This window comes from Nicotiana tabacum, chromosome 6, assembly GCF_000715075.1.
Source record: "Nicotiana tabacum cultivar K326 chromosome 6, ASM71507v2, whole genome shotgun sequence".
Lineage (NCBI taxonomy): Eukaryota > Viridiplantae > Streptophyta > Magnoliopsida > Solanales > Solanaceae > Nicotiana > Nicotiana tabacum.
In genome coordinates this window covers 152,311,669-152,335,321 of record NC_134085.1, presented here as the reverse complement: position 1 = coordinate 152,335,321, position 23,653 = coordinate 152,311,669, and the positions used below count along the sequence as shown (strand labels likewise).

At 38.6% G+C, this 23,653-nt stretch overlaps 2 protein-coding genes across 9 annotated transcripts; both read left to right on the top strand.

The window, feature by feature from the left end:
- Window positions 1-1,548: 1,548 nt before the first annotated feature.
- LOC107830146 (uncharacterized) lies at window positions 1,549-19,513 on the top strand. 8 transcript variants are annotated; one of them, XR_012710828.1, is made up of 19 exons: window positions 1,549-2,074; window positions 10,690-10,748; window positions 10,831-10,962; window positions 11,151-11,291; window positions 11,747-11,803; window positions 12,277-12,371; window positions 12,572-12,704; window positions 12,791-12,970; window positions 14,539-14,729; window positions 14,833-14,899; window positions 15,128-15,261; window positions 15,534-15,600; window positions 15,720-15,782; window positions 15,942-16,186; window positions 16,268-16,397; window positions 17,508-17,586; window positions 17,859-18,360; window positions 18,446-18,819; window positions 18,962-19,513. XR_012710828.1 is itself a non-coding variant. In XM_075255640.1 (18 exons), exons 1-18 carry the CDS (start codon window positions 1,723-1,725, stop codon window positions 19,250-19,252), a joined length of 2,634 nt encoding a protein of 877 aa, XP_075111741.1. In that variant the 5' UTR covers window positions 1,549-1,722; the 3' UTR covers window positions 19,253-19,513. The 8 variants fall into 8 exon arrangements, 3 of the variants coding, with proteins under 3 accessions (XP_075111741.1, XP_075111743.1, XP_075111742.1); XR_012710825.1 differs by having other exon boundaries at window positions 17,508-17,600; XR_012710827.1 differs by lacking the exon at window positions 18,446-18,819 and having other exon boundaries at window positions 17,859-18,062.
- Window positions 19,514-21,562: 2,049 nt separating this feature from the next.
- On the top strand, window positions 21,563-22,812 carry LOC107830148 (uncharacterized). The gene is made up of 2 exons (XM_016657628.2): window positions 21,563-21,719; window positions 22,053-22,812. Exons 1-2 carry the CDS (start codon window positions 21,686-21,688, stop codon window positions 22,505-22,507), a joined length of 489 nt encoding a protein of 162 aa, XP_016513114.1. The 5' UTR covers window positions 21,563-21,685; the 3' UTR covers window positions 22,508-22,812.
- The last annotated feature ends 841 nt before the right edge of the window (window positions 22,813-23,653 follow it).

The window sequence follows — 23,653 nt, the reverse complement described above, 5'->3', positions numbered from 1 at the left end:
GCCTAATGTGATTGGCCTCGAGATAATGCCGTTATGGATTTGCAACAGAATGAGCAAGATTCCTGCCACGTCCCCAAGATCATGGAGTAAATCCCGGAATAGTTTTGTACGAATCCGTACTAGGTGGTTAGACAACTGTCCCAATAAGATTCTTTACTGCAAATAGAAATGTACCTTATTTAGGGTTTCCCTATTATACAAAGGGGACCCCAATCATCTGTAAAGATCAACTAATCATTGACAAAGAATATACTCTCTTACTTTTTCGCTCATTGTTCATCAGAATTGTCCTTTAGCTTTATTGTTCTTGATCCATCTCGAGGTCACTTCGGCTCGAGGTCGAGACTGGTCTACATTCTGGTTTGATTTTACTTGTTCCTTTCATTTATACTTCATATTTCTTGATTATTAATTGGTATTGAACTAAATCACATATCTTTAAAACCATAAATCAAATTTAATTGTTATATTTTCGAGTTAAACAACTAGTTTTACCAGCAGAGAATTATGTGGACATGACCTGCCTATGATAGAAGAAAAAAATATTACTACTACATTTTCTTTTTTCTTTTCTTTTCTTTTTTCTTTTTGTTATGGATAAGACCAACACTATTCTGGTCGATCCTGTTTCCCTTTTTAGGTTTCCTAGGATAAGAATGAAAAACTAAACAATTGGACATTTAATAGTACAGTATTTTCTAATTTCACCATTCACCAACAAAGAATGATGTGGACATGACCTTAGAGAGTTCAATCTTTCGTAATAATAGCAAGTGAAGATGCTTTTTTTCTTCTATACAATGAGTAAGAGAAATTCAAGTTTTTGTGTGTGTTTGTTGTAAAGAATGAAATGGGACCACAGTTTGCTTAAGAAAAGCAAAGCAAAAACTAAAGGTTTTGATCAATTATGACGGTGTAAAACAATCTTTTGTAATTAAAAGATTAACTAAAATATAATTATACACTTGATATTTTTCTATTACTAAAGAATATTATAGAAGTTCTCCTAATTGCACCATACCTTTTTTTTAAAAATGTACAATTCAATAAGTTAAATAGAAAAAATATCCAACTCTTGTACTTGGTAAATTGCTATTACACCTTACTTTTTAGCTTTCTTGGTAGTATCAAACATTATTTTGGTATTTTCAATTTTTGATAGTTGGAGGTTTGGAGCAATAGTGAAGTTATCTCCGGGATCAAGTCGTGAAGCAGCCAGTAATACTTGCATTAAAGTAGGCTATCTACTTTACACACCTTATTAAGATACGATCCTTTCCTAACTTTGTGTGGATATGGAATCTCATATGCATCGGACTTGCTCTACCCACTTTTTGATCATAGGACCTTTGGGGGAAAAAGAATATGCATCGGACTTGCTCTAACCACTTTTTTTATTTTCTATTTTGGAAAATTCCGGAAAAATATGTTGTCCTATTTTTCGAGTGCGCATTAATATCACGTCAGTGTTGCTAATTTTATTCTATCACATTTGTCCCTTTTTCCAAAAGAAATTCACTATACTGGAACAATAACTGATTAACTGTCACTGTCGGTGGAATAAAAAAGAAACCACAACCACCAGTAACCAGAAAAAGGTCTCTCACTTGTACCACACATTACCTACTGTTAAATCACACAAATGTCATGTTATACTCCAATTTACATGGAATTATTTGGAGTTTAGATTCGATTTTTTTCTCCTAAAAGATCAAAATAGAGATGCGTTCATGTCAAAATTCCACTATGTTTTGCCACAAACGCGCCTTGATTTTGCGTAAGAATCCGCTGCTGCTTTATTTCCCCTGTTGTCAAGGTCTTCGTAGAAATGCAAAATTCCGATGTGTTTTGGACCAGATTGTCCCCAAATTCGCCGTTTCCTCTTCGCTGAGCTCAGTTTTGACTTCCGGCAACGCGATTGCTGCAGCGGCCGCTGTGGCAGGTACCGGCTCACTTCACGGAGCGGTTTCGTCGGCGATAACTCAGGTTGCCGTCACGGCGGTGGCGATTGCCTCCGGAGCTTGCCTTTCCACTAAGGTGGATTTTTTGTGGCCCAAAGTAGATGAACAACCTGGTGAGCTCCTACTTTTTGTCATTATATATATATATATATATATATATATATATATATATATATATATATATATATTTGGAGTTAAGCTATATATACTAATAGCGTAATGAACTTTTTCCTCTATTAGTGTAATTTAATTAGGTTACTTATCATTTATTTTAGGCTACAATTCAATATTATTGAATAGAGCTATTTACAATTACCATTTAAATGACATGATAGTGGAAATATTTTTTACACTGTCGGCATAAAGATTAAACTCTATATTTTTAAGTTTATTTTGATTTTAAAAGAAAAGCTGCATTGGAAGTATATGTTCTGTGACAAACAAGGTATGGAGGAATCAAAGTTGGTGTCTTATTCCATGAAGTGATACATATATATACATGTACATAGGATCCTAACTATGGAAAGAAATAAAAGGAAAATCCTAAAAATCTACTATCAAATCTCAATAGTACAAGTAATCTGTCTACATTCATTCTTTAACACTCCCCTCAAGCTGGAGCATAGATATTAATCATGCCCAGCTTGTTGCAAAGATAATTAACTCGAGTTCTATTTAACGCCTTTGTGAATACATCAGCCAATTGCTCTCCTGTCTTCACGTAACTAGTAGAAATCAAGTTTTCCTAAATCTTCTCACGAATAAAGTGACAGTCAACTTCAATATGTTTTGTCCTTTCATGATACACCAGATTTGAGGTGATATGAAGAACAACTTGATTATCACACCAAAGTTTTGCTGGTGTAGTATGCTTTATCCTAATTTCCGTGAGAAGGTGATGTATCCACATAACCCCACACGTAGTCTGTGCCATAGCCTTGTATTCGGATTCTGCACTGGATCGAGATACAACATTTTGTATCCAACCTGGCTCTGATACCAGGTGTCACAGGGGTGATTTGTGTCACTCGAACTCAGCCCGAGGTTCACCTCCGTGCGGCAGTCAAGCCCAGCCTTGACTTCAGCCTTTCCAACACTTAGTTTTATTTTTAGGGACGTTTGAACTTTGAATGAAAATAGGCAGCAAAAATCTGTAAATAAAGGCACACGATATACAGGAATTTCTTCCCAACTTGTATTAATAAGTGAATACAAGAACACAATATCCAACCCTATGGCCAAGACAAAGAATTCCCTAATTCCCTGCCCCAAAATAGTTTTCCCACCCTTAGGGAAATAACTTAGACGAATTTTGGCTAACACAATGCCTTAGACTAAGTTTCTGCCCCGTTTTGGGACAGCCTAGACAAATATTTAAAGGCTACAATCAGTTGACAAGCCCCCAACTGATGGGCAACAAGTTAAGACAAAGTACAAAAACGTGGGCACACTTTTAGGCCATGATCAGCATGTCTTGGAAGAGGTTGCAACTACCAACTGCTTCCCATGTGTTTGGCACATGTTTTCCAACTGCTGCTTGTGCACAGCTTGGTCTGATTTTCGCCCAGCTGCTTTGTGCCAAGGCTGGCATTGCGCCCAACCTTGCCTTTGACACTGCTCCGCGCCAATGTCATTGCCACAGCTCGCCACCCACTGACTTAGCCGCACACGTTCATTGTCAAAGCTGCCCGCCCATGTCAAGTCGCCCCCGGCTTGATCAAATCTGTCCGTATCATTTGCCTTTGCTTGTCTTGCCTTGCCTTGCCTTGCCATGTCTTTGCCCCTGCTTGACATGGCTTTGCCTTGCCATTGTTTTGCCAACCCGCACATCTAAGTAAAATGTACCTTGCTTCCGTTCAAGGTGCGTTTGTCGAACTCCGCATTGTCCGTCATGCCGAGCAGCCCTTCATGATGTTGCCCCATTTTTCAAGTTGTGTGCCAAGGCCATCATGAAAATCCTTGTCACAACCCACACCTGCCGAGGACCTTTGTCAGGGGGTTAACAAACCACCCCCACCAGAAGAATTCGTCGTCCTCGACGAAGCAGCTTCCGCATTTTTCAGCACCACCATAGGTCCCAAATATGTTGTTGCTTGCACATGTTCTTCCTCGTTTTGTTCATCTTCACTCTTTTCTTCTTCAAACAACGCTGAAAGCCGTTTAATTCTTGGACAATCCCTCGCCATGTGTGGCCCTTTGCAAATAAAACAGCCATCAAACTTGTTGTTTTGTCCCTTGTTTGTCGAAGGTCCAGCACATTGCTTTCCCTTCTCATTGCCATTGCCCTCAATAGCATTACCCTTGACATTTCCGTTTTTCCTCCACTCTTTTCCCTTGTCCTTGTTCCCGTTTTTGGACTTTAAAGTAGTAGAGAAATCAGAACCATCTTGTCCCAACCGGAAATCACCCAACGCATCCGCAATAGCAATGGCACTAGGAAGATCTTTCACATTTTGCCTTCGGAGTTCCATTTGCGCCCACGACTGCAACCCGTAAAGGAAATTATGCAGCTTTTCCTCCTCAGACATGTTGCTAATATCCAGCATCAAAGAACTAAAATCCTTGACGTAATCCCTGACCGTTCCAGTTTGTTTCAACTTCTTCAAACGATCTCTAGCAATCCAGCCCGCATTGCTAGGAAAGAATTGATCCTTCAACTCTTTCTTCAGCCCTTCCCAAGAGTCAATCTTCGGCCTACCAGCACTTACATCATCTGCCACGCGCATACGCCACCATAGCTTTGCATCATCCACCAAGTACATAGTCGTAATGGGGACTTTGTCTTCATCTTGCACTTTGGCAGCATGGAAGTACTGTTCCATATCCCACAGGAAGTTTTCAAGTTTCTTGGCACTCCTTGCGCCATTGAACTCTTTAGGCTCCGGAATTCTGACCTTGGTACGATCTGCCCCACGCTGTGCTTCATCATTGCCAACAGCACGACGCAGCAACCCATTTTCCATTTTCAGATCTGTGCACTCCTGGCTCAGTCTGTTCATCTCGGCCTCAAGATAGGCGAGACGAGTTAAGATAGTCAGAAATTGATCCCCATCAACAGTTCCGACGAGTGCCTCTAATGCAGGAACCTTTTCCCTCAGTTCTGCGTTGCCACCAGCCATTCTTCACAAAATTCAACCAATGAACATTGTGTCTTCGCCCCGATCCAACCTGGCTCTGATACCAGTTGTCACAGGGGTGATTTGTGTCACTCGAACTCAGCCCGAGGTTCACCTCCGTGCGGCAGTCAAGCCCAGCCTTGACTTCAGCCTTTCCAACACTTAGTTTTATTTTTAGGGACGTTTGAACTTTGAATGAAAATAGGCAGCAAAAATCTGTAAATAAAGGCACACGATATACAGGAATTTCTTCCCAACTTGTATTAATAAGTGAATACAAGAACACAATAGCCAACCCTATGGCCAAGACAAAGAATTCCCTAATTCCCTGCCCCAAAATAGTTTTCCCACCCTTAGGGAAATAACTTAGACGAATTTTGGCTAACACAATGCCTTAGACTAAGTTTCTGCCCCGTTTTGGGACAGCCTAGGCAAATATTTAAAGGCTACAATCAGTTGACAAGCCCCCAACTGATGGGCAACAAGTTAAGACAAAGTACAAAAACGTGGGCACACTTTTAGGCCATGATCAGCATGTCTTGGAAGAGGTTGCAACTGCCAACTGCTTCCCATGTGTTTGGCACATGTTTTCCAACTGCTGCTTGTGCACAGCTTGGTCTGATTTTCGCCCAGCTGCTTTGTGCCAAGGCTGGCATTGCGCCCAACCTTGCCTTTGACACTGCTCCGCGCCAATGTCATTGCCACAGCTCGCCACCCACTGACTTAGCCGCACACGTTCATTGTCAAAGCTGCCCGCCCATGTCAAGTCGCCCCCGACTTGATCAAATCTGTCCGTATCATTTGCCTTTGCTTGTCCCGCCTTGCCTTGCCTTGCCATGTCTTTGCCCCTGCTTGACATGGCTTTGCCTTGCCATTGTTTTGCCAACCCGCACATCTAAGTAAAATGCGCCTTGCTTCCGGTCAAGGTGCGTTTGTCGAACTCCGCATTGTCCGTCATGCCGAGCAGCCCTTCATGATGTTGCCCCATTTTTCAGGTTGTGTGCCAAGGCCATCATGAAAATCCTTGTCACAACCCACACCTGCCGAGGACCTTTGTCAGGGGGTTAACACCAGGTTTCCACCCACAAAGACACAATAGCCGGTAGTAGACCTTTTATCAATTTTGGATCCAGCTCAATCCGCATCTGCAAAACACTCAGTGTGAGAATGCCCACGATTGCTGTATAATATGCCAAGTCCAGGGGCTTCTTTTAAGTAACATAGAATCTGTTCCAGTGCTGCCCAATGTTTGACCGTAGGAGCAGACATAAACTGGCTAACAACACTTACAGCAAAAGCAATATATGGACGAGTCACGGTGAGATAGTTTAATCTCCCAACTAACCTCCTGTATCTACCTGGATCATTAAATGGATCGCCATCATCTTTCATAAGATGCAAATTAGGAACAACTGGAGTACTACAAGGCTTGGCAGCCAACTTACCAGTTTCTGCCAGTAAGTCAAGAATATACTTTCTCTGAGATAGAAAAATCCCCTTCTTGCATCTATTTACTTCTATTCCCAAGAAATATTTCAGTTGTCCCAAGTCTTTCGTGTGAAACTTAGTATGCAAGAAAGACTTGAGAGAAGAGATTCCTGCATAATCAGTTCCTGTAATAACAATGTCATCAACATATACAATTAGGAGAGTAGATCCAGCTGTTGATTGCCTGTAAAAGACTGAATGATCACATTTGCTCTTTTTCAGCCTAATTCTTGAACTACCTCACTAAATTTTCCAAATCAAGTCTGGGGACTCTGCTTCAAGCCATACAAGGACTTCTTCAAATGACAGACCTTCCCGTACTCCCCTTGAGTAACAAAACCAGGTAGTTGCTCCATATACACCTCTTCATGAAGATCACCATGAAGAAAGGCATTCTAAATGTCCAATTTATGCAAAGGCCAATTCTCAGAAGCTGCTAGAGAAATGAACAAACGGACAGAAGTAAGTTTGGCAACCGGAGAGAAAGTGTCATAATAATCTACTCCATAAGTCTGAGCATACCTTTTGGCCACATGTCTGGGCTTAAGTCTCAACCATCTGGATTAACTTTGACCGTGAAGACCCATTTGCATCCCACTACTTTCTTTCCACTAGGTAAATTCACTAAATCTCAAGTATGGTTTTCCTCTAAGGCATGTATTTCCTCAAGCATGGTTTTAGACCATCCAGGATGATTCAAAGCCTTTTTCACTGTTTTGGGTATAGAAATGGAGTCTAGAGACGCAATCAAAGATCTAGACGCACGGGATAAGTGATCGTAGGAAACAAAATTAGCAATAGAATATGTGGATTTGCAAATACGCATACCTTTGCGTAAAGCAATGGGAAGGTCAAGGTCTTCTGGAGGATCAGGCGGAAGAGGATCAGATGACGAAGGAACTGATGCAGGACCTACATCATTTGTTTCTCGCCTCCGCAAGTAAACTTGAACAACTGGTGGTCTTGCTAATACAGTTGGAGCAGGTGCTGAAGGCAGAATAGTCGATTGGTGCTCGATAGAAGAGCTAGGAGGTGGAGAAACATCATCTGATTGTTCTGTCAAAGTACGGGTAACCTGATATACTAGCCACTCATCTTCCTCCCCCTGTCTTACAGAGATGGGAGGTGCATAAAAGAATGGTATAGTCTCTGAAAACAGTACATCAGTTGACACCAGATATTTGCCAAGTTCAATAGAATAACACCGATACCCCTTCTGAAGGCGAGAATAATCAAGAAAAACACACTTCAACGCCATGGGATCCAGCTTGGTAACAGATGGTCGAACATCTCGAACATAACATGTGCTTCCAAACACCTTAGGTTCCACGGGAAATAATGACTTGTTTGGAAAAAGAACATTGTAAGGCATATTGCCACAAAGAACAGCAGATGGCATGTGATTAATCAAAAAGCAAGTCGTGGAGACAACATCAGCCCAGAACTCTTTAGGAACCTTCATTTGGAACAAAAGTGCCCGAGCTGTCTCAAGTAAATTCCTATTCTTCCTCTCAGCAACTCCATTTTGAGAGGGTATATCAACACATGAAGACTGATGTAGTACACCATGTTGTCTCATGTAGGACTGAAATAACTCTGACATGTATTCTTTAGCGTTATCACTCCTTAGAATACGCACTGAAGCATTGAATTGAGTTTTGACTTCAGCATAGAAGGCAGAAAAGTGAGTAAACACTTCAGAGCAACTCTTCATAAAGTAAATCCAAGTCATCCGGGTAAAATCATCTACAAAAGTGACAAAATACTTATGCCCAGTTTTAGAAACAACAGGACATGGTCCCAAAACATCAGAATGAACTAACTCAAAAGCTGACTCAGCTCGCTTATTAACCCTTGGACCTAACGAGATGCGATGATGTTTTGCAAACCGACATGACTCACAATCCAATGAAGAAATATTCTAAAACTGAGGACAGAGCTTCTTCAACAAAGGCAGAGAGCTCCAATCGACAATGTGCTTCAAAAGGAGACACGATACTGGAGCATGCAATAGACTGTGGATCCCATTCATCAAGGATATAGAGATCACCAGATAAATATCCTTTACCAATAATCTGTTTCGTCATAAGATCTAGAAACAAACAATGATTGGGAAAGAACGCTACACAACAATTAAGGTCTCTAGTGATTTTACTAACAGAAATCAAATTAAAGGCCAAGTTTGGTAGACTTAATACAGATGACAGGGTAATAGAGGAAGTTGGTTTAACAGTCCCAGATCCAACACTGCTACAAGTTGTTCCATCAGCTACAGTAACTGAAAAAGGTGCTTTGTGTGATTGAAAGCTAGAAAAAACATTCGGATTACCTGTCATGTGATTTGTGGCACCAAAATCAATCACCCATTTATTTGAAGAGGTGATAAGACATGTCTTACCTGACCCAGCAAAAGCAGTAATTGAAGAAGATTCCTTCATTAATTTATGATATTAAAGGAACTCAAGAAACTCATCCGAGACCAAGATTGCTGGACTAGGAGTTGTAGCACTATTTCCTCCTTGCTTACTGTTTATAGTCATTCTAATAAAACTCACGAAATATATTCAAGAAGAGATTAACTAAGTTCCAAGCAGATAGCCAATAAAGATATACTCTACTAGAAATATGACCAAACCAAAGAACCAATGATGCACCAATGAATCACACAAACCAGTAATATACTCCACCGGAAAATATAACCAAGAATAATGAAGTATATTCCACCACTAAAAGAACTCAGAAATACTAGATTATCTTCAGATTACAAATAGGTAGGTAGCTGCGAAGGACCAAATCAAGATGGAGGAAACAAAGTTTAGATGGAAATCAGTAATTTGGGACTTTCGGATGAGACTGTTAATGAGGAGCACTTTTGGGAGCAAGAAAGCCTTCTCAAATTGTGGTCAGTTTGAGTAGAAACCACCAGAGACACACTGAAAATAATGACGTGGCCTAGGTACAGTGAACCCAGTCTCCAACTGATCTCTCACGCACCCTCACGCGTCGTCGAGGCAGATTATGTCAGAATTCCTCGGCCGGTGCGTGGGCTTCACAAACAATGAATCCGACCACCAGATTCTGGAAACATGTATATCAAAAGGATTGATGGTGAGAGTTACTTCGCCAGACCAAAGGACTCTCCTAAAACCGGTCAAGTTCCAGTGAGACCGTTTATTTCTCGGCTGGATTTCAAACTTAACACCAGCTCTGATACCATGTGACAAACAAGGTATGGAAGAATCAAAGTTGGTGTCTTATTCCATGAAGTGATACATATATATACATGTACATAGGATCCTAACTATGGAAAGAAGTAAAAGGAAAATCCTAAAAATCTGGTATCAAATCTCAATATTTATTCTATCTATGTATAGTACAAGTAATCTGTCTGCATTCATTCTTTATGTGTACATTCATTCTTTAACATGTTCCATTAGAAGTAAGTGATGCTGTTAGTAGAGTTAACATGAATGTTTGTGACTATGGCGGCTGTTTTGGTTATCAGGGAAGCAACTTTGACTGCAGTTGAATTTTAGAAGAATTGATGTGTTCCGTTAAACTAGAAAAAAAGTATAGCAATATATATTACACCTTTTAAGTTTAGGAATCCTGGTGGACAGTGGAAGAGTATGTTAGTTTTTGTTTCTACCTTTTGTAGTGGACGCCTTTCTTGCCTCTGGAGCTTGTCCTTTCAAAGTTTTTAAGGGAGCTTGGCCCTACCATTTGCATGTATTACGGTCTTTAAATTGGAAATGCCTTTAGAACTATTGCTAGGGCAATACTTACATTTTATGCAATTTCTTACATGTTCAACTAAACTAGAAAGAAGTAGCTTTCACTTTCTCATTTCCTTTGTTGCACGTAGTATGTGCATTTTGCACTATTGCCTCTAAAGCATTCATTGAAGAAGTCTTATGTTCCATTCTATATCTGAAAGTGTAGGGATTATCAGATTATGTGTGCCTGAGATGTAGATAGGAGATGAGAAAGCTTCTTAGTTCTCTGGTTTTTGCAGGATAGAATCTGATAGTATACTAGCTTTGACTTAGTAACAGATTGGCTTCTTTTTTACTGTAAAGAGTATACATTATAAGGGCTATTAAGTAAGTGTAATTCTTCTGCAGGATCACTCTTGTTGGATGGAGTAGATGTCACCGGATACCCTATATTCAATGATGATAAGGTTTACCATCTCAACTTGCACCTGTTGATGTCCAAATAAACATTTGTCAATAGTACTTAAGATTCTGAATCTGTGAAGGCAGGTGCAGAAGGCTATTGCATTTGCACGGAAAGCTCACCATGGACAGCTACGCAGAACTGGAGAGCCTTATTTAACACACTGTATCCACACTGGAAAAATCGTAGCTGTCTTGGTTCCATCAACTGGGAAAAGGGTACAATTCTGTCTTTCCAATGGCAGTAGTTTGTTGAACATCTCATATCACTTGAAGGTCTATGTGTCTCTCTTTATATATAGCTAGGTTCCTTGTTCTCATTTAATTTATATTGGAAGTAATGCATGAGCTGTATTAGCATATCTCAGAAATGAATTTGCTTACTGTAACTGCGAAATTTTTTGTAGGCGATTGATACAGTTGTTGCTGGAATTCTCCATGATGTGATTGATGATACTAGTGAAAGTCTGGACACTATAGAGAGAGAGTTTGACACTGATGTTGCAAATTTAGTAGCTGGTGTTTCTAGGTTAAGTTACATCAATCAGGTACAGTATGCACTATGATCACTAATGAGGGATTTGAAGTCACAACTATGGTTGCATGAGTTTAAATCAGGACATGGTAAATTAAAAAAATGGATGAGCCAATGATATGCCTCAATTTAAATTCAGAAAATTGCAGACCCTCGGAACCATATTATCTGGGGTACTTTGACTGGGCACAGAACAAGAATTTAAGATCACTGTATTTGAATGGAAGCTATCCGAAAAAGGAAAGATAGAGATAACTCCTCTGGAAAAATGTATTTTTAAAGTAATATGATCTTTGAAATAGACTGCAGTGCAAAAGAAAAGTATATCTTTTAGACAAGTGGACATAGTTACGGATGCCCCAAACTGGCCAACAGGATTGTTGATTTGGGTGGAACAATTGGTTTTCTCCTTCGTCTTCTTCATGGTACTCTGGTATCTTCTAACTTTTAAGTAAATTTTCCATGCAGCTGCTAAGGAGGCATCGCAGGTTAAATGAGAATCAAGCTGCACTTAGCCAAGAAGAGGTACTTGAATGCACATTAAGATAGTGACCATTGCATAGAATCTGAAATAATGGTGATGGCTTGTTTGGAGAATGGTAGTAATAAGAGGATCCCTTAATTCATTCTTGTGTATTCTTTGATATTCTGAGAATAGTCCAGCTACTTCCATCTTCCCAGCATACTCTTCTCATTGTTTTCTGAGTAAAACTGAATGTATGAATAGATGTGATGACATCCATCCTTTTTGTAAGACAGTATGTAAATGTAATGTTCCTCTTCTCATATTTTATATTCGCTATCACATTCAGCTCTTTATTATTTCTAAAGTTATCAAACAAGTGTGACTTCTGAGAGCAGCGAGAAAAGGGGCTTTGACCTGTTCCTTTTAGCATCATAATATGGTAGTGGATAAAGTATAAAGCTTTGTTTAGTCCTGAAGTTAGTAGCTATGCACTATGCTTTATATGTTTATTTATTTGTATATCTGTTTACAGGCAAATAGTTTACGAGTGATGCTACTGGGCATGGTTGATGATCCACGTGTGGTGCTTATCAAACTAGCTGACCGTCTTCACAACATGAGAACCATGTACAATCTTCGAACAAATAGTTTTAGTTTGTTTCAGTTTGATTGATTTATGCATGAAAATTGGGTTTCGATAATTAGGAAAATGTTTACTTTTTTATTTGAGTTCCTAACTTCAATATTTTGTCTTTGCAAATCCTAAACACCGACGCGTGACACTATTTTTGATGTGGTTGATTACTTGTTCATGGGAACTCTTCTAGATATGCATTACCTCCAGCCAAGGCTCAAGCTGTTGCTCAGGAGACTCTGGCTATTTGGTGCTCACTTGCTTCGAGATTGGGTCTTTGGGCATTAAAAGCCGAACTTGAAGATCTATGTTTTGCAGTGCTTCAGGTGTGTCATGGTTTAGTCGTTTATACAGCAAATGCTGTCATGTGAGAAGTCAAAAATTTGTAGTAACTTGAGAGTATATAATGCAGCCTCAAATTTTTCTTCGCATGAGGGCTGACCTAGCCTCCATGTGGAGCCACCCAAACAGGACAGGTAATGCAAGAAAAATATATGGCAAGTCCAGCTCTCTTTTGCACCAGAGAATGAAAAGTATGGCTGCTGAGCATGAAGAACCCACAGAAACTGACGAGGAATACATATGCATGAAGGTGAAGACTGTTTGGAATTTAGTTTCATCTTTATTCTTGAAACCTTTATTGATGCATTGCAACGATAAATTGATAGATAACTGATAATTTGGGGCTGTTCTTTCTGTTCGCGGTCACTCTATGAATGATCTATGTTCTATCAGAGAATCACCATGTCATTCGAGCTCATATGCTTTTGGTTTGGTTGATTTTTCTTTTGCCTTGTAATTTCCTCTCATTTTTGTGCCAAATCATCCTTCACTAGTCACAACTTGTCAGAGGGCAATAAAGCATTACAGCTTTACAAAACTAGAAGTTCAAACTGATCGTATTTCTGAACTTGTAACTTTCCAATAGCAAATTCAGTTTACCTGTTCCTGCACAGTCTACAACAACAACAACAACCCAGTAGAATCCCATAAGTGGGGTCTGGGGAGGGTAGTATGTACGCAGACCTTACCCCTACCCCGAAGGGGTAGAGAGGCTGTTTCCGAAAGACCCTCGGCTCAAGATAATAAAAAGACAAAAGGAGAGAATATTAGATTCATCACGGAGATCATAGGAAAAATAGGAACATAGCTGGAGCTGAAGCAACTAGCAGAGATAGATGGAGGACTGTTCCGGCTTGTATTTGGTGGACAGTCTGGAGGGAAAGGAACACTAGATGTTTTGAAGACAGAAGCAATCCAGTGCAGAAGATCAAACTCAATTGTATTCTTTTTTTTTTGTTTTTGGTGCAAACAGATGTACACAGAAGATACATTGACAATCATAGACATACTAGGATCTTGCTAGGTCTCAAATTAGAACATCTACAAATTCTCTCAATGTAAATTTGGTTTTCAGTGCAACCTATGTACTGTTATTTATAATATATACAATAGTTACCAATTCAAAAAAAAAAATAGGAACATAAAATGCAAAGCAAAAACGATGGCTAGTAAGTGGAACCTGCGTCGAAAATAGAAAATAGTAAGAAACGACATTACCCCTAGCTATCTTAGACAAAACCCTACCGGACTAGGCTCACAAAGACACAAAGTAATGCAAGACTCAACTACCTCCTAGCGTACAACTGTAATACTCGACCTCCACAACTTCCTATCAGATATCATGTCCTCGGAAACCTGAAGCCTCGCCATATCCTGTCTGATCACCTCTCCCCAATACTTCTTAGGCCGCCCTCTACCTCTTCTTGTGCCTTCCACAACCAGCCACTCACACCTCCTTACTGGAGCATTTGGGCTTCTCCTCTGTACATGCTCAAACCATCTGAGCCTCGCTTCCCGCATCTTCTCATCAATGGGAGCCACGTGCACCTTCTCCCGAATATCATCATTCCTAATCTTATCCATCCTAGTGTGTCAGTCATAACTGACTTGAACAAGAATTTGATATTTTTACCAAAACCTTTTCCTTTGCCCCCTATGTGGGCAGGGAATGCCAGTATTATTCTTTCCTCCAACAGTTTTCGTCACTCTGTTTTTGCGGGTGGGTTGGTGCAGGTTGCTCATTCATCTGTATTTATGTCTGCTCTTGTATTACCTAAACAGCTAATGAATTTGAGTCTAACTATCATTTACCTTCAGGTTCTTTTGCAAGCTGTACTTCCTTTTGAGCTTTTACTAGATAGAAAGAAGCGTATTGACTTTTTCAACAAGCTTGTGGCAAATTCAAATTTGGAGACAAAACCAAAGGTCGTAAGGGATGCTGCTTTTGCACTAGGATCTCTGGTAGTTTGCGAGGAGGCTTTGGAGCGTGAATTGTTCATTTCTACCTCGTATGTTTTACTCATCAATCAATGCAATACATCTGGAATAAAAGAAAGGTCACATGACCTATTATAATGCTCTTTAACATTGTGTATCTGTTTTATGTTGCAGATATGTGCCTGGGATGGAAGTCACATTATCTGGACGCTTAAAAAGCTTGTTCAGTATTTACAGTAAGGTAGAAAGATAAATTCATAAAGCACAATAATGCAAAGTTATTGCTTGTTAAAAAATATCAGAAATGTGGAAAATCTATTGTGGTGCTAATGATGCTTTAAATTATAAAGATTTTGAGGTCTTTGTTGATTATCTTTCTTCTTTTGCTGCTTCATACTCGGATATCTTGCTTCTTTGTCATATAGATTTTAAGGACAATCTATTTATATTTTTATTTTACTTGACACAGATGAAAAGGAAAGAAATTGGCATAAACAAAGTATATGATGCCCGTGCCTTGAGAGTTATTGTCGGAGACAAGAACGGAGCATTACACAGCCAGGCAGTTCAATGTTGCTATAATCTTCTCAATATTGTGCACAGGTGTATAAATTGATTTTTTTTTTGTTTTGTTTAATATCACCTTTATACATATAATTGGATTAGACCTTCGAGCAGCAATGGCACAAAAAGTAGGAAAATGGTTTGTTCCCTTCAAAGAATCTGCACACTTATTAAGAACACATTGATCATCTGCTTGTTTTAATTTAATTATCGGATATCATATAAACTTTCTTAAGATAGATTGAATATGCATGTCAATAATGTGCCTATAGAGGTTCAAACTTGACCAATTCTGCTTTTCAAATGTTTAGGCTATGGTCCCCTATTGATGGAGAGTTTGATGACTACATTGTTAATCCAAAACCAAGTGGCTACCAGGTTTGACCTTCCTTTTTACTTCAGCGGGTTACTGCTTTCATTAAGTTAGATTTGCCATCTTTGCGGCATAACCACTGTTCTGACATCTATCCATCCTTAATTTCTCCTTCTGATCTCAGTCCCTACACACTGCAGTACAAGGTCCCGACAATTCACCCCTGGAAATTCAAATAAGAACCCAGGTATTATTCCTCAAACCTTTCAGTTGATAATAGATAGTTATTCTCTATACTTTTGGTCTCTCCTTTTCTTTTTTTAAAATATTTTCTTTTGTTAGTCAGTAGAGTGGTGATTATCGTTAAGTTTTATGTAGCTCTAAAATGCTGATCTTGAATATTCAGAGGATGCATGAGTGTGCTGAACATGGACTTGCTGCACATTGGCTTTATAAAGAAACTGAAGATAAGCTGCCCTTGGAGACCAGTGTAACTGGTTCTGGAACAACTACACCCTCATACTTCTCAACAGACATTGAAGATGAAGGTTCTATTGTAGATGATGGGTCACATAAGTATAGCTCGTTAAAAGTGGGACATCCTGTCCTCAGAGTGGAAGCAGGTCACCTGCTTGCTGCAGTTATTGTGAGGTAGATCATCACTGAATTCATAGTATGTATCTCGAAAGCTTTTCATTTAACTTTTATGTGCATAATTTTCTTTTTCACCAGAGTGGACAAGGATGCAAGAGAATTGCTTGTTGCTGTAAGCTTTGGGCTAGCAGCTTCTGAGGCAGTAGCTGACAGAAGATCTTCTTCTCAAACGAAAAGATGGGAAGCTTATGCAAGCTTATATAAGAAGGTACTCGGTGGAAGTTTTATAACTTATATTTCAGAATAATATGGTTCGTATACCTAGCAAGTTCTGTGCTGGATAGTTGGCTGATCACTGCATGTCTGTTAAGCGTATTCATGTTCTGGTGCCAAGGAAATATAAGTCACATCTCTTAATAAAATCTCAAGAACTTCTCCTCACTCTCCAATTCATTGACCTTGACGTACTTAGAGATGGTTAGTTGACCTTTATTGCTGGATGAAAAGCAACCTTGATATTCTCTTGATATAACCTCATAAGCTAGCTATCACCCACACTAATCATGAAAGTGGCTTAAGTTTATTACCGGAAACTTTTCCTCTTTCATAGTTTTGTTGACCTTAAAAATAGAATACTAGATAACTAATAGAATTGTGACACCAATAGTGCCTCTTTAACTTACCTGATAGCTAGCTGCGCTTACGTCGGTGATGATAGCATTAAATAGTTGCATGGTGCCCGTAGATCAATATATAATGGGGAAGGCCAAACACATCTATCTGAAAATGCAGATAGAGCAGCAGATCAAAATCTGAAAGCAGGTAGGAGGAAGAAGCTAATCAATCAGAATTGAGACAAGGAGGTGAGACAATATTGCCGAAAAGAGAAATTTACTGTAATTGAGTCCAGGCAATCTGCAGCTGATATAGCAATATTTAGTGTTCCTAGTTAGCCCTTTGATTGAGAATCAAATTCAGACTATAACTTTTAGGTATACAGAATCATCATCAACAACAACAACAATAGTAATAACAATAATGATGATGAGATGGTGATGTAAGTTCCATTGGGCGCAAAAAATACTAGGTGATTTCTTCCCATCCGTTGAAACCTTAGTGGGCAGAGTTACCCGGTACCTGTGTTGGTAGAAGGTAGCAGGTACCCGGTGGAATTGGAAGAGGTGCACGCAAGCTGATGTCGACATCACCGTTATCAAAAGAAACAAAAAAAGATGGTGATGTAAGTTCCTGTCTCTTCAAATTTCTGTTTACAACATACATCCTTTTGACATTATCAGCATATTTGCAGGCAAGTAGTCATCTCTTAGTGCCTAAGATCGTCAATTTTAACTTTAGGGATTACGAAATGGTTTTTCAGGTTTCTGATGAATGGTGGTTCGAACCAGGACATGGCGATTGGTGCACTTGCCTGGAAAAGTATACACTTTGTCAAGATGGTATGTACCACAAGGTATGAAGTACCATGGCTTGAAAGTTTAATTTTAAGAATGCAAAGGTAAATCATGATATTATGTTTCCTTTGATACTTCCCAAATATGTTCTTATTCTAGGATCAGCATAATTCACAAGTCAACTTATTAGTCCCGTGTGTAGTCAAGTTGTGTTACATAAAAGGGATGTATGGAGTAGTTGCGATTTGCGAATGAACAGTTACCATGTCTCTTTATTCTGTTGGGATCTTGTAACAACTATTATTTTGTTGATGCAGCAAGACCAGTTCCAGCGCATGTTGCCGACTTTCATCCAAATCATTGAATTGACAGAGGAGGAAGAAAATCTTTATTGGGCTATCATGTCTGCCGTCTTTGAGGGGAAACCTGTTGCTTCTGTTACATCTAACCCAAGTTTTCAGAATAACCCTGGCTATAGCTCTGCTAATTCAACACTAATGGATTCTGGCATCAACAATAAGGTACTGACTGCTAGTACATACCTGAAGTTCACAATAGCAGTATGATGAACTTCTTGCCATTGTTATGCTCTTATCTAATACTTGGGAGAAGCAGTAATGTCGTCAGTGATGATGAATGAAGTTAGCCATTAAACCATGTAAATGGACATTGGGTGTCTTTGTCTGATCAATGTCCATCCAATATATGGGAAGAGACTAACAAAAGGGAATCAGTAGTTATCCACAAGTATTTATTCCTGGCAGTGATCAGTGATCATAGCTGAGGGTCTATCGGAAACAGCCTCTCTGCCCTTCCAAGGTAGGGGTAAGTCTGCGTACATCTTACCCTCCCCAGTCCCCATTCGTGGGAACTCACTGGGTTATTGTTGTTGTTGTTGTTGCAGTGATCAGTGATCACAACACCAAAAGTATGGCATGTATGGGAATTTCACTTGCTTTCCTGTGGTTTGACATAAGCTATCACTTTGATAATAGATGTTGTCACAAGATAGTGTTTTGCTTCATGGTCAGCGACCATGGTATGGTGGTTGGGTATTTGGAAATAAAAAAGAGGGAAAAGTTAGAGGACGGTTCGATTCATTAAAGTAGTAGACTAATTCGACCAATGAAACTTTAGCTGCTTTGTGAGGTGACAAGATTGTAGAACATGATTTTTTTTTTTTAAAAGCAAAGAACAGATAGATTGTAGAACATGATACAGTGACATGATAAGAAAGCATTATGTGGATCCTGGCTTTGTATCTCTTTTCAGTCTCAGGTGATCTATCCGTTCCTATTTCCTTCAATCTTCATTGTATTTTCACATAAATGTACAGTGGATAAGCTAAACATGTCCCCCATATGACCCTTAAAGGTTCATTTAGCTAATGAATTCAGCTTGCACTTTGGAAAACCTACAGGTATATTTGCTGAGGACAATGCTTCAATGGGAGAAGCAACTGCGCTCTGAAGCAAGTCTCCAGCGAGTGGAGTATGCTACAAAAACATACGATGCTAGCTCTGGTTTGCTAGGAGAGGTGGTGATTGTATGCTGGCCCAATGGTGAGATAATGCGCCTGAGCACCGGTAGCACTGCAGCTGATGCTGCTAGGAGAGCAGGCGTAGAGGGGAAGTTGGTTTCAGTAAATGGCCAGCTGGTAGTGCCCAATACAAAGTTAAGAGATGGTGATGTGGTTGAGATCAGAATGTAGATATGTTTCATTACGTTCAAATCTAGTACAGGCTGTACAGCATGTATATTCGTTGAAGTTCTATGCCCTTGCTCTGATTTGGTCACAGTAGTCACAGTAACTAGCTGCTGTGCAAAGTCCCGTTTTTGTTCATAGTTAGGCCTTGAAGTGGCTCTTCAAAATGTACATATTGTTAACTTCAAGGCTCAAATGAAAACACTCTTGAAGCAGGGCGAGCGCTATACCATTCAAAGAAAAATGAAAAAGAGAGGTTAAACTAAACACTTTTTAGTTCATTCGATCTGATTTCACAAAACTTCCTTTGTTTTTGTTGCGTAAAGAAAAACACGTAGGAAAAAGAAAATAGTTGTGATAAATTACAACAAATAACAAATTCATGTACTGTATAAAATATGCTTTGCAAAAGTAGTTTTTAAGTTTAAAATAATTTGATATTTTTGGAATAGTCTAGAAAAAGAGTTACTCACTTTTTAAACAATTTTGTGAACAAACAAAGCTTCAAACTTTGTTAAGCATTTTCAAAAACAATGTGAATGCAATTTTGACAGGGCAGTAATTAATGTTGTGCTGTTGGATGAAGTGATTCAACTAATTAGATGCTGTAATTTTTTCGCAAAGAATAAAACAGTAGTAATATATCATCCCTATTTTATCCTCACAAAATGAACTCTTTTTGATGTTGTAAATAAATGAATAGGTTAAGGGTCAAATGGAAAAAGATAGAACGATCGAGTGTAAATCAAATAATAACATATACATCGAGGGTGCAAATGCAAAGAAGTCTGTTTTTATCATTTTCATAACAAAAGGGCCTTTCCACAATTTGGATCAAAGTGAAATCATTGCTTAGGCTTCTTTCTTGGGAGATTTAAATTTGTAAGACACTTCAAAACTTATATAATTTTTTAAGACAAAACTGTAAAGAATGGGGTAGAAGGGACACTTTAAAACCCCCAAAGGTTTCTTATTTTCAAAAACATCCCTTTCCTCCACATCTCCCGTGATGTTTGAAACATCTTCGGGAGATGTTTCAACTATCCCGATGGATGTTTCAACTATCCCGGGAGATGTTTGAAACGTCCGGGGATGTTTGAAATATCCCGGAAGATGTTTGAAATATATCAGGGGTGTTTCAAACATCACAAGAGATGTTGGAGATATTCAAAATTATCCATAAGTTTTATTATTTTTAAAGGCAAAATACCTTAAACCACCCCTAAACTTGGCTCAGATTATTAGTATCCTCCTCGAACTATGCCTGGTCTTAATTACCCCCCTCAACTTGGCCTTTCGAGGGCCATTACTCCCCTAGACGCTGATGTGGCAAAAAAGTGTGGGTGCACTCTCCTGCCACGTGGATTTTTCTGTCTATGTGGCATTTTTTTGAAAAATAATCTTTTTTTATCTTTTTAAGAATATTACTTTTTTAGATAATTTTTTTCGAATAAAATTTATAATAAAACTTGGATATAACTACATTATTTAGGCTAAATACTTTTATTTGATCAAAAATAATAAAGTTTTAGTTAATCTTTTTTTTTTGAATTTGACCTGAAAATAAATATTTATACAATTGAAATAAATAGTCAAGTCATCTAAAAAGTTATAAAAATATATAGCTGAAATAAATAGTTATTGCATCAAAAGAAGAAATAAAAAGAGTGTACAATTGCACTTGTAATTTCTTGCAATTGTACACTCTTTTTATTTCTTCTTTTGATGCAATGACTATTTATGTAACCGTGTATTTTTACCTTTTCAGGTAAAATCTGTTAAAAAAATAGAACACCGTAATTTAGAGCTATATAAATATTATAGCCAAAATAATTAATTTCAAACTATGTATTTTTAATAACTTTTTATATGCCTTGACCATTTATTTCAATTGTATAAATCTTTATTTTCAGGTCAAATTTAAAATAAGATTAACTAAAACTTTATTATTGTTGGCCAAATAAAAATATTTAGCCTAAATAATGTAGTTATATCCAAATTTTATTATAAATTTTATTCGGAAAAAATTATCTAAAAAAGTAATATTCTTAAAAAGGTAAAAAAAATATTTTATTTTTCAAAAAAATGTCACATAGACAGAAAAATTCACGTGGCAGACGAGTGCACCCATACTTTTTGTCATATCAGTGTCTAGGGAGGTAATGGCCCTCAAAAGGCCAAGTTAAGGGGGTTAATTAAGACCAGGCATAGTTTAGGGATGATACTAATAATTTGAGTCAAGTTTAGGGGTAATTTAAGGTATTTTGCCATTTTTAAATTGACCCCGTAACTACTTGTGTCCTAAATTCTTCCACGAGACTTAGAAGTCTTTTTTTTTACCTCTTTTTTCCTTCTTTCGGTTTTTCCTAAGTGAAACCAGAGGACAAACGAAAAGCAAAGAGAAGTTTGTGATCCTACTTCTCCTCTCCGCCTTCCTCGATGGTTCGCAAGCGATTTCATGATGTCAGAACAGGTGAAGAACCAATTATTTTGAGCTTATTTTGTCTGTTTTTCAAGTTTTTCCCCCTCTTATGATTCGACTATCATTTCTAGTATTTTGCCGCAACCCCATTTCTAAAAGCTCCAAAATCAGACTACAAGAAGTATTTACCTTGTATATTTTTCTGTAAAACAGGATATGTCATCCAATGAAATGGAATTTTAGTTTTAACAAAATGTTGAGTTTACTCTAATTGTATGAGGCATGCCAGTTGTTCGACGAAATGTTTGAACCGCATTTTCGTTTTGCAAATGACAAAAAAATGAGTAATTTTATACATATATGCAAATGCAACTGTTTTGGTAGGTGCTTTGGTGGCAAAATCATTCGATGCCCAGAAATATCTGAAGAGAGTTGGGTTAGGAAAAGAAGACTATCACTTCTGGAAGCAAGTTGGCAAGGCGTTGCTTTGTACTTACACTTTGTTCGGCGTAGCGTGGTTATGGAATGAGACTTCGCCACTTGGTTGGTGGACCCTGAAACCCAAGCCAAAGGAAGAAAAAGAACTAGCACACCTGTATGAACGCCGGAAATTTCCATATCCAGGTGATGAGAAGGCAATGGAGGAGTTTATTGCCAAAGGTGGGATGATTGGTACCACAATTGGTCCTAAGGGCGTTGTTGAATCCGATAAAGATTCCTATAATTTTCAGAAAGCATTGCAGGATAAGAAATTTGATCAAGAAGCCTTCAAGTTGTGGATGAGGATGAAGAATGAAGTTATTTCGGAGCTCCAAGAGAAAGGGTTTGATGTAGAGTGAGTGAATATAGTTACTTCTTGCAAGGGGAGCCTTGGTGCAACTAATAAAGTTACTGCCATGTGACAAGGAGGTCACGGGTTTGAGCCGTGAAAACAGCTTCTTGCAGAAATGCAGGGTAAGGCTGCGTACAATAGACCATTGTAGTCCGAACCCTTCCCCGGACCCCGTGCATAGCGAGAACTTAGTGGGCTGCCTTGCAATCAGATTATGTGTTGTATGCATTAGTTAGAAGTGTGATTTTGTGTCAAACTTATCAGACAGCTTTGAAGTTCTTGTTATCATATTTTTCTGCTTCTTTTTCGCGAGTTGATTTTTCCTACATTGGTATACTTATAGAATCATTGTTATGCTCTTTTATAATACTCTGGAGACGTAATAATGTCGTCAACGATGATGAATGAAGTTAGCCACTAAACCATGTAAATGGACGCTAAGCTTGTTCTTCTGATCAATGTCCATCCAATGTATGGGAAGAGACTAACAAAAAGGCATCAGCAGTTATCCAAAAGTTTTTATTCCTTGCAGGCTGAGACTGATCAGTGATTACGATACCAAAAGTGTGGAATGTGTGGGAATTTCATTTGCTTTCCCTCTAATAATTTTGCTATTTTAGCTTCCTGTTGTTTGGCATAAGCTATCATTTCTGATAACAGATGTTGTCAGAAAGATAGTGTTTTGCTGACCCATTGATGAGATATAATGCGCATGAGCACCACTAGCAGTGCGGCTGAGCTGCTAGGAGTTCTGGCGTAGAAGAGAAGTTGGTTTCAGTAAATGGCCAGCTGGTAGTGCCAAATACATAGTTAAAAGATGGTGATGTGGTTGGGATCAGAATGTAGATAGGTGTCAATCTAGTACTTACAGCATATATATACATTGCTGTTGTGGGAAGCGCTCGCAACAGATTGAAGTTCTATGCCCTTGCTCTGATTTGGTACTGTCGTCCAGTAACTAGCTGGCTGAGCAAAGTCCATTTGTTGTTCATAGCTAGGCCTTGAAGTGGCTCTTCAAACTTTACATATTGTTAGCTTTACGGCTCAAATGAAGAAACTCTTGCTTTAAACAAAACCATGGAGGAACAAGAAAAGATTTGTGTTAAATAACCAAAAAAAATCATATATAACATATGCTATATAGAAGTAGTTT

What these genes read in the sequence shown, in the direction of transcription:
- LOC107830146 (XM_075255640.1), top strand. Translation starts at nt 1,723, where the DNA reads ATGCGTTCATGTCAAAATTCCACTATGTTTTGCCACAAACGCGCCTTG. An exon ending in CTTCACAACATGAGAACCAT is followed by an intron (nt 12,372 to 12,571) that starts GTACAATCTTCG and finishes GAACTCTTCTAG; the next exon opens with ATATGCATTACCTCCAGCCA. An exon ending in TATGTTTTGCAGTGCTTCAG is followed by an intron (nt 12,705 to 12,790) that starts GTGTGTCATGGT and finishes TATATAATGCAG; the next exon opens with CCTCAAATTTTTCTTCGCAT.
- LOC107830148 (XM_016657628.2), top strand. Translation starts at nt 21,686, where the DNA reads ATGGTTCGCAAGCGATTTCATGATGTCAGAACAG. An exon ending in ATTTCATGATGTCAGAACAG is followed by an intron (nt 21,720 to 22,052) that starts GTGAAGAACCAA and finishes CTGTTTTGGTAG; the next exon opens with GTGCTTTGGTGGCAAAATCA.